Source organism: Bombina bombina, chromosome 3, assembly GCF_027579735.1.
Source record: "Bombina bombina isolate aBomBom1 chromosome 3, aBomBom1.pri, whole genome shotgun sequence".
NCBI lineage: Eukaryota > Metazoa > Chordata > Amphibia > Anura > Bombinatoridae > Bombina > Bombina bombina.
This window is the reverse complement of record NC_069501.1, coordinates 615,705,409-615,716,198: the sequence shown is the minus strand read 5'-3', so window position 1 is coordinate 615,716,198 and position 10,790 is coordinate 615,705,409. Positions and strand designations below refer to the sequence as shown.

At 38.1% G+C, this 10,790-nt stretch overlaps 1 protein-coding gene across 5 annotated transcripts in view; it reads left to right on the top strand.

Moving 5' to 3' along the window:
* Positions 1 to 10,790, top strand: part of COL16A1 (collagen type XVI alpha 1 chain) — a 240,454-nt gene that overhangs the window by 6,074 nt on the left and 223,590 nt on the right. For all 5 annotated transcript variants that reach the window (XM_053707234.1, XM_053707232.1, XM_053707233.1 and 2 more), the window contains exons 3-4: positions 641 to 706; positions 5,027 to 5,144. In XM_053707234.1, coding sequence (XP_053563209.1) covers positions 641 to 706; positions 5,027 to 5,144 — 184 coding nt within the window. The remainder of the gene's footprint in view (positions 1 to 640; positions 707 to 5,026; positions 5,145 to 10,790) is intronic.

Here is a 10,790-nt window from a genome sequence, read left to right as displayed (position 1 = left end):
TCATGCTATCTTGTGTTGAAAACAGGGATATAAACTCAGGAGTGTGTGGAACACTATTTGGCAGCAGTTTTGCAAGAATGTTATCAAATTGCAAGAGCAATCTATAGTTCTATAGGTTCTAGCAATCTGTAATTCATAGGTCCTAGCACACTGTATTTCATAGGTCCTAACACACTGTATTTCATAGGTCCTAGCACACTGTATTTCTATAGGTCCTAGCACACTGTATTTCTATAGGTCCTAGCAATCTATAGTTCTATAGGTTCTAGCAATCTGTAATTCATAGGTCCTAGCACACTGTATTTCATAGGTCCTAGCACACTGTATTTCATAGGTCCTAACACACGTATTTCATAGGTCCTAGCACACTGTATTGCATAGGTCCTAGCACACTGTATTTCATAGGTCCTAGCACACTGTATTTCATAGGTCCTAGCAATCTATAATTCTATAGGTTCTAGCATACTGTTATTCATAGGTCCTAGCAATCTATAATTCTATAGGTTCTAGCATACTGTAATTCCATAGGTTCTAGCACACTGTATTTCAAAGACACACTGGAGCTTACCTCAACAACAAAAATCAGTTTTAAGAATAACTGAAGTCAGGGTTCCTGATGTCTACATTTTCTTATTGGCAGGAGATTTGTGTCCAAGTTTAGAACATGAAGGCCTCATCGCAGGTGATGGAAGCATTAACACCACAGGTACGTCTAAAGCAGAACAAAACCACTAAATATTATTGTGCCGCTGTATTTATATATTGGCAACTCATGCTTTGGCTTGTAGGACATTGTTATGTTTTTGCTGTAATTGTCTACCGATTTTCTGTCTCCTATTTTATTATAACACTGAATTATTTTCTTCTTTCTTATACCTAAACAGTGTACTTCAGCTCCGTATTCCCTTCTGTGTTTCATTTTCTCATATCATTTTTTTTCCACATTCTCTATAAGAGGCAGAACAGCTTATTTTATAGGTGCCTGAAAAAGTGTCACATTGTGATCTATGCAACAATACAAGGAGAGCGCTCTCTAGTAGACAACAATCTTATTATGCGCCTGCAGCTCACCGACAACAGTATGTTTTACTCCTGCTGTAGATCATTATCTGGGGAAGTTTATGCCACTTGGCACAGATTTTGATGCCAAGAAATAGGTAATAAGATGTCAGGGGAACGGTTAAGAAATCTGCTACATTTGTGTAAATATATCAGCTGCAATTTATATATTGTACAATAGCAGTTGTCAAGAGCTAGACAAAATATTGCACCATAATAGAGAGAATTCACACACAAATAAAATACAGAGAAATGCAGCTTCATGTCTAATGGCTTTAAATTCAATGGTACACAATAAGTTAAAAAGAAGGAATTACCAATAACCTTAAATAATAATAAGAAAATAACAGACAAAAAAATATGTAATCAAATAATAATGACCAGCCCATTCCCAACACTTGTCAGAAGGATGAGTTAAAGGTACATTAAACTGTTGGATATAACTTCAACAGGATGGTTACTGTTCACCAAGCTATTGTTTTTCCTCCTGTTCGTGCAGCTGTTTTCAGAGTAATTCTCTTATTTAACCTTTTTAAGATTGCCACCTTTAGTTCAGGCCAAACATAAACACTCTTGTGCCTTGTCACATAGATATTTGCACTCACACCCTCTCTATCTGACACCCACTCTCACACCCACTCACGCTCACAAACACACACATACTCTTACACACACAGACACTCACTCTTTCATACACCGACTCACACACACACAAAGACACTGACAAACACACAGACACACACACACTCTCATGCCACAGCTAAGCATCCTGTAGGAGCCATCACTCTGTAACAAGAACATTAATTAGTATAGTACTGCTAGCAGCGTTTATTTGCACCATATTTACCACCAAAGTCAGACATTTGCATGTCCGGGTGTGACTAAGCTTTAAACCCAGATTCTACTTGAAACTTACTTATTTTTGCTCCTGGCTTTTCACAGCTGTATTGTTTTTTTTGGGTAGCACACATATAACAGACAGAAGGAAAAACAACAGTATGGTGAGTAGTGAACAGTGTTCCCTCTAAGGCCAGCTTTGTGAGCAACCCAGCAGTGAAACAGTTAATTAGAGCAATTAACAAACACTACACAATGCAGACTGCAAGCTGTGGTTCCTTATTAACTGTTTGACTGCTGGGCTGCTTACAAAACTAGCCTTAGAGGAAACATTGGTAGTGACCAATGCAGCAGCAGTTTAATGTCCCCATAAAAGCTACTCAACAAACCTTCTGACAAGAGAATGTCCATATCCTGCTTTGTAAAGTAAAAAAAAGCTTTAAAATGTAGCAGACATAACAAATTGCATGTGGTGGCTATTCTGGAAAAGATAAAAGAAAACAAGCTTGCTGATTTACTTTCTGTTTAGCTAAACCATGCTTAATTGAAAATGTAGAAATGGAAAGAATCCACTGAATAGGTCCTTATAAGGAACACAACAGGAAAGACTGAGATAAGTAATTCTGTGTATTGTTACTGATAACAAGCTTCATCTCTAGGAAGCTGATCCCAAACAGTGGAACATCGTTACTTGGGGGCATAAACTGTTGCATATTTGAAGTAGAAAAAAACATTTACTTAAATGAGGCTTCTAAGTACATTCAATGAGATTAAAATAATGGTAAAGTTTTCAAATTCGTATAATCAGATGCAGAATGGGAACAATATTTTACTTGGACTTTAATTCATCCAATCGTTCTCCAAACTGTTCTTAAATCAGGTCACACCAAAAATTGTGCCGTATGGCTAGCGCGCCGATAGTTGAACAGTTCAAAGTTAGCTCATAAAAATAAAATACTTTTGAAGTGGGTGGCCAGAGTGTGGGTTATTAGAATCTCATCGCTATATTTAAATTTTAGTTATAGCGTATCTTTCATTAGAATGGATGAAATAAAGTCCACCTAAAATATCCTTTCCATTCGGATCTGATTATACGAATTGGAAACTTTACCATCACTTTAATAATTAATTAGATTTGAAGGCTTGGTACATGTAGCCAATCAATTGTTAAACTTTAGGTGTTACAGTTTCTGTAACAGAATTTACTTCCTTGGTGCCTCACAGCCTCTCTAAAACACCTGCGCTCCATCTCTTTTTCCTTTTTTCTGATTAATCCCATGTCTATCACATATAAAGTGGATGTAAATACTTTTGCTGTAGGTCCAGTATAAATATTAAAGGTACAGTTAGTCTCTGATTAGAAATAGGGGGTAGTGTGTGTGGTTTATTGAATTATATTGGCTGCCGGGCTACACCTGTGTTTTTCTCTAGTTCATCATTAATACTGTGGGGGCATATTTATGACTGTGCGAGGTGGACATGATACAATATAGCGGATCATGTCCGCTGCACATCGATAAATGCCGACAGCATACACTCTCTGCATTTATCATTGCATCAGCAGTTCTTGTGAACTGCTTGTGCAATGCCGACCCCTGCAGATTCGCAGCCAATCGGCCGCTAGCAGGGGGTGTCTGGCAATTTCTGTCCGCGGCCTCAGAGCAGGCATACAGGTTATGGAGCAGCGGTCTTTAGACCGCTGCTTCATAACTTCTGTTTCTGGCGAGCCTCCAGGAGCTTGATAAATATGTCCCTTTATGTTATATGCTGATCTGTAAATTCAGCTAACATTTTCACTTTCTTAGGACCTGACACTGTAAAATGTTAACATCATATAGTGCAGTGTGAAAACTAAAGATTCTGGGCTAGATTTCAAGTAGAGCGCAATTTTAAACTGTGCCCGTTAACGGGCAAATTTGCCCCTTTATGGGCGCACGCTAAATAACCAGCTATTACAAGTGGCTGGTTAATGCTGTCGCAAGTTCGCGGTAGCACTTTGTCACCCAATTTCCACCCAAATAAAGTGTACAGTTAATTTCTAAAAAAAAGGGTGCAGTAATGTTGCACTTTACTTTTAATACCAGTGCACATTTGCTGAGTGTATTACTAAGTGGAGCACAAATATCGCGCATACGATATCGTGCAACTTTGCGCTTTACTCGTAATCTAGCCCTCTATCTTATTTTGCACACCACAATTAGCATTCTTAATGAGATACACTCAAAGGAAATAAAATTGACCCACATGTACTCTCACTAAAAATCCCAAATGCACTACTCCCAGAATAACCAAGCATTCATTTGGGGGGGATGGCATTATGACCCTCTGTCTCCCCCCTTAGCTAGAACTATACTACTAAAACATGGTAGTATTAGAATTGCTCATTACCTAGTAAACTCATTTGCAAATTTATTTTAAATAATATACAAGGGCTATATATCTTTGGAAATACAATCATTATTGGTTTTATGAACACTAAACACTTTGAGATTGTAATATAAAATTTATAATTCAAATTATGCTATCAAAATGACCTTGGCAAGCCTTGCCTGCTCTAGTAACAAGTTTGGATTGGCTCCTCCAAATCAGGCAAGTGGTGTTGGGTAACGTTTGGGAACTAAAAAACAATTTCAGTGTACAAAGTGTCAATACATTCAGATAGTTTCTACAGACATTTTGCATGTTAATTCTTGAAATAATAAAGAAAATACTTGTAAGTACAGGGTGTTTTATCTTTATTTAAGATCTATAGCTATAAAAATCATTGTGGTTCAAGAGAATGTATCTGTAATGCTGGTATTTAAAATTGATAAAGGAATGAAAGAAGGGCCACCATTAGCATTCATGTGGCCCTGGGCAAGACACATATGTGGCGCTCCTCAGCTCCTCTATCCCCCTTTCCATGTATACCCCACCCCTGTTCCAACATTCACTGTGTCCTATATAAAGATTAACACTATATACTATATACTATACCCCAATACCATAAACACTTTTTTTATAAACTACTCCTTCTCATACCCTCAATATTATTTGGGTCCCCCTTGCCAAAACTATAGAGGAGGCCTCTGCACATGCATGCAGCTCTGGAACTTATTCACTACATTTGTGACTTCTTTTTACACTCCAGGATTCAATCTCATCCGGCGGTTCTCCCTTCAGAAGACGAGTTTAGTAAAGAAAATTCGGAACCCTAAAGGCCCTATGATTATGAGGCTTGGAGGAGCCAGGCTGGTACAACCAACAGCGTGAGTACTGAAATATGGAAGGAATTATGCAGTGAGCAATTAATGCATTTGAACATTAGACAGGATTTGCAAAAATGCATTGACATAGGACTTAACGACTGAAGCAGATTTTGACCCAATATATAATTTTTTTTTGTCTTCATTTTTTGAAATCTTATTCCACTCATGCCATTCATGGGTGATATGCTACCTTTTGTAATTTATATTCTCAAGGAGTACACCCTGAGGGATGCTATTTGAGAGTCTTGTAAAATTATTCCTAATCTTGGAAAGTGAGCCTCAGGCACAGTATCAACCCAGGCAACCAGCCAACTCATTACGCAATAGAGAGCTGCAAGCTTATATTTTTTTTTATTCCTGGCACTACTCCCAGACTGCTCTGGGTTGGATGGATGTGTAGGCCTGCTTTATGAAATCACTGCCTGTTTTTCAACCGAGCATAGTCATTAACAGGACATCCCTTACAAATGTGTTGATATTGTACATACTAAGCAACAAGTATTACCAGAATAAATCTACACATTTCTGTTATTTAGAACTTTTATAGCATAAATACTATAAATGATCTATCTTCTCCTGTAGTTGCAAATATAATTAACTTTGCCTTAATGTAGACTTGCATTAAAGGGACACTCAGGTCAAATTAAATTTTCATGATTCAGATACAGCATGTCATTTTTAAACAACTTTCCAATTAACTTCCATTAAAAAAAATGTGCACAGACTTTTCATATTTACACTTTTTGAGTCACCAGCTCCTACTGAGCATGTGCAAGAATACACAGACTATACGTATATGCATTTGTGATTGGCTGATGGCTGTCACATGGTACAGGGGGAGTGGAAATATACATAACTTTGAAATTTGTTAGAAAAAAATCTAATACTCATTTGAAATTCAGAGTAAATGCTATTGTATTGTCTTGTTATCTTGCATTTGTTGATTATGCAAATATACTGTGTTTACTGGTTCTTTAATTACTAACATATGCTACTCATATTCTTTTAAAAATTACATCATCTTCTTTCCTTTGCTCATTCCATTTTAGCCAGATTAAAGGACCAGTAAATACAGTAGATTTGCATAATCAACAAATGGGTCATAACAAGACAATACAATAGCATTTAGTTTGAACTTCAAATGAGTAGTAGATTTGTCTATTAGTAGTTATGTCTATTTCCACTCCCACTGTACCATGTGACAGCCATCAGCCAATCACAAATGCATATACATATATTCTGTGATTCTTGAACATGCTCAGTAGGAGCTGGTGACTCAAAAAGTAAAACTTTAAAAAACATTTCACATTTTGTTAATGCTCTATAACTTGTCTGCTCTGAGGCCACGGACAGAAATGAACCTGGTTGAATATGATCGGGTTGATTGACACCCCCTGCTAGCGTCTGATTGGCCGTGAATATGCAGGGGGCGGCATTGCACCAGCAATTCACAAGAACTGCTGGTGCAATGATAAATGCCGACAGCGTATAATGTCGGCATTTATCGATGTGCGGCTGAGATGATACGCTACATTGTATCATGTCCACTGGCACATTAATAAATATACCCCTTTCTGTTTATGTCCAACATCTCAGTCTTTATTCAGTACCTTAATTACCAACAATGGGCCAGATTACAAGTGGCGTGCTAATGATAGCACAGGACGATAACATTGCATGTGATTTGATATTACGAGTCCATGGTGAAGCTTGTTAACCAGAGAAGGGTTAGCATGCCCGATTTCACTCAAGGGCAACCTATACATTCAATGAATATTGTGAACGCGCTAACTATCTATCTATCTATCTCTGGGGGTCAATTTATTATTGGCCGAATTGGGCCAATTCACCCTGTTTCCGTGCGAGCCTTTAGGCTCGCCGGAAACAGGAGTTAAAAAGCAGCGGTCTATAGACCGCCGCTCTTTAACTCATTTGTCACCTCTGAGGCTGCGTACAGCAATTCGCACCGATCCTATACGATTGGGCTGATTGACACCCCCTAGAACTGCTTCTGCAATGCTGAATACGGACAGCGTATGCTGTCTGCATTCAGCGATGTCTGGCAGACATGATACGCTACAGTGTATCATGCCCGCCAGACTTTAATAAATGGATCCCTATATATCTATCATCTATCTATATGACTAAATATGTGTATACATGTGTATTTATGTGTTTATATGTGTAAAAATATATGTGCACATATACATACATATATATGCACACATAAACATATAAATACACATGTAAACACATATATAGACATATATATATATATATATATATATATATACACACTTTTGAGCCCTTCCCAGTCCAATAATTTTTAATGTATTTTAATGTGTTTTTTAATGGAAAAACTTGAAATTCCTATGTTCTTTAGCCTAAGAATGTCACTATTTAACAGATCCATCATTACGGTGGACATATGCAAAATTATATACAAACCCAGTTATACATAGTGCATGTGACCAGTTTATAACTTTTGACAACCGTTTTTCTAAAATACTAACCAAAGACCAATTTTGACTTTTGCTTCAGGCATCACTAATATTGTGGGCAGACAACTGAATGCATTTTCCACAATTATATTAAAAATATTTGCTTAATGTAAGGTATTTGCATGCATTTAACAATAATATTGACATCTTTATCACTGCACTAGGAACATCATGGCTTCTTTCACTTATTCTCGCCTAGATCACGAGTCTTGCGTTAGCCTTAAAAAGCAGCGTTGAGAGGTCCCAACGCTGCTTTTTAATGCCCTCTGGTATTACGAGTCTGACAGGTACAGGTGTACCGCTCACTTTTATTCCGCGACTCGAGGCTACCGCAAATCCCCTTACGTCAATTGTGTATCCTATCTTTTTAATGGGATTTGCCTAACGCTGGTATTACGAGTCTTGGAAGAAGTGAGCGGTAGACCCTCTCCTGTCCAGACTCCTACCTTAAAAGTCAGTAGTTAAAGGGACATTATACACTCATTTTTTCTTTGCATAAATGTTTTGTAGATGATCTATTTATATAGCCCATAAAGTTTTTTTTTTTAAATAAATGTATAGTTTTGCTTATTTTTAAATAACATTGCTCTGATTTTCAGACTCCTAACCAAGCCCCAAAGTTTTATGTGAATACTGTCAGCTACCTTATCCAGCTTGCTCCTGTTTGTGTAAAGGGTCTTTTCATATGCAAAAGAAGGGGGAGGGGGGGAAAGTGTCTTATTTGCCACTTGCAGTGGGCTTTCCAGCTGCCTTTTCAACAGAGCCAAACTGACAGCTTCTAAGTAAGTTTTTAAACAGTTTTATACTGGATTTGTATATCAGTATCTGTGCATCTTATTCTTTATAGTAGTGTCTATTACATGCAGTTATATGAAAATTAGTGTATACTGTCCCTTTAAGAGTTTTATGGGCTAACGCCGGAACATAAAACTCTTAACTAAAGTGCTAAAAAGTACACTAACACCCATAAACTACCTATTAACCCATAAACCGAGGCCCCCCCCCCACATCGCAAACACTATAATACATTTTTTTAACCCCTAATCTGCCGACCGGACTTCGCTGCCACCTACATTATACCTGTGAAACCCTAATCTGCTGCCCCTAACATCGCTGACATCTACATTATATTTATTAACCCCTAATCTGCCGTCCCCAACGTCGCCGCCACCCACCTACAATTATTAACCCCTAATATGCCGACCGTACATTGCCGCCACTTTAATAAATGTATTAACCCCTAAACCGCGGCACTCCCGCCTCGCAAACACTAGTTACATTTTATTAACCCCTAATCTGCCCCCCCAATGTCACAGACACCTACCTACAATTATTAACCCCTAATCTTCCGACCCCAACGTCGCCGCTACTATAATAAATTTATTAACTCCTAAAACTAAGTCTAACCCTAAGATCAGCCATTGAGCCAATCGGAATTCGAGGGACGTCATCTTGGATGACGTCATTTAAAGGAACCGTCATTCGTCGTTAGTTCGTCGTGCTGGAAGGATGCTCCGCGCCGGATGTCTTCAAGATGGAGTCGCTGCTCGTCGGATGGAAGAAGATAGAAGATGCCGCTTGGATGAAGACTTCTGCCGGTCTGGATGTCCTCTTCTGCCCCATCGGATGAAGACTTCTGCCCGGATCGGATGACCACTTGTGCCCGGCTGGGTGAAGACGGCTCAAGGTAGGGTGATCTTCAAGGGGGTAGTGTTAGGTTTTATTAAGGGGGGATTGGGTGGGTTTTAGAGTAGGGGTGTGTGGGTGGTAGGTTGTAATGTTGGGGGGTTGTATTTCTTTTATTACAGGTAAAAGAGCTGATTATTTTGGGGCAATGCCCCGCAAAAGGCCCTTTTAAGGGCTATTTGTAATTTAGTATAGGGTAAGGCATTTTATTATTTTGTGGGGCTTTTTTATTTTATTAGGGGGCTTAGATTAGGTTAAACTTCTTGTAAAAAAAAATTCTGTAATTTAGTGGGGGGTTTTGTACTTTAGTTTATTTTAGTTAATTGTATTTAATTTTAGCTAATTGTAGTTAATTAATTTAATTTATTTAATAATAGTGTAGTGTTAGGTGTAATTGTAACTTAGGTTAGGTTTTATTTTACAGGTAAATTTGTACTTATTTTAACTAGGTAGCTATTAAATAGTTAATAACTATTTAATAACTATTCTACCTAGTTAAAATAAATACAAAGTTGCCTGTAAAATAAAAATAAACCCTAAGCTAGATACAATGTAACTATTAGTTATATTGTAGCTATCTTAGGGTTTATTTTATAGGTAAGTATTTCGTTTTAAATAGGAATACTTTAGTTAATAATAGTAATATTATTTAGATTTATTTAAATAATAATTGTTAGGGGGGTAAGGGTTAGACTTAGGTTTAGGGGTTAATAACTTTATTATAGTGGCAGCAACGTTGGAGGCGGCAGATTAGGGGTTAATAAATTTAATATAGTTGCGGCGACATTGGGGGGGCAGGTTAGGGGTTAATAACTATAATGTAGGTGTCAGCGATATTGGGGGCAGCAGATTAGGGGTTTATAAGTATAATGTAGGTGGCGGCAGGGTCCGGAGCGGCAGATTAGGGGTTGATAATATAATGCAGGGGTCGGCGATGTCGGGGGCAGCAGATTAATCTTACACTTAATAAGTGTAAGATTAGGGGTGTTTAGACTCGGGGTTCATGTTAGGGTGTTAGGTGCAGACATAAAAGCATTTTCCCATAGGAAACAATGGGGCTGCGTTAGGAGCTGAACGCTGCTTTTTTGCAGGTGTTAGTTTTTTTTTTAGCCAGCTCAGCACCATTGATTCCTATGGGGAAATCGTGCACAAGCACATTTTGCCAGCTTACCGCTACCGTAAGCAACGCTGGTATCGAGGTGAGATGTGGAGCTAAATTTTGCTCAACGCTCACTTTTCTGAGGCTAACGCCGGCTTGCAGAAAACTCATAATACCAGTGTTGTCTTAAGTGAGCGGTAAGGAAAAAAGACTTGTTAGCATCGCACAGCCTTACCGACAAAACTCGTGATCTAGCCATCTGTTTCTTAGGGTTAATTCAGGATGCATTGGTGAGCTTTATTTTTTTTTCTTTATTTCTTGCTTTTTTATACTGAGCATCTATTGTGGCCTGGGGTTTTG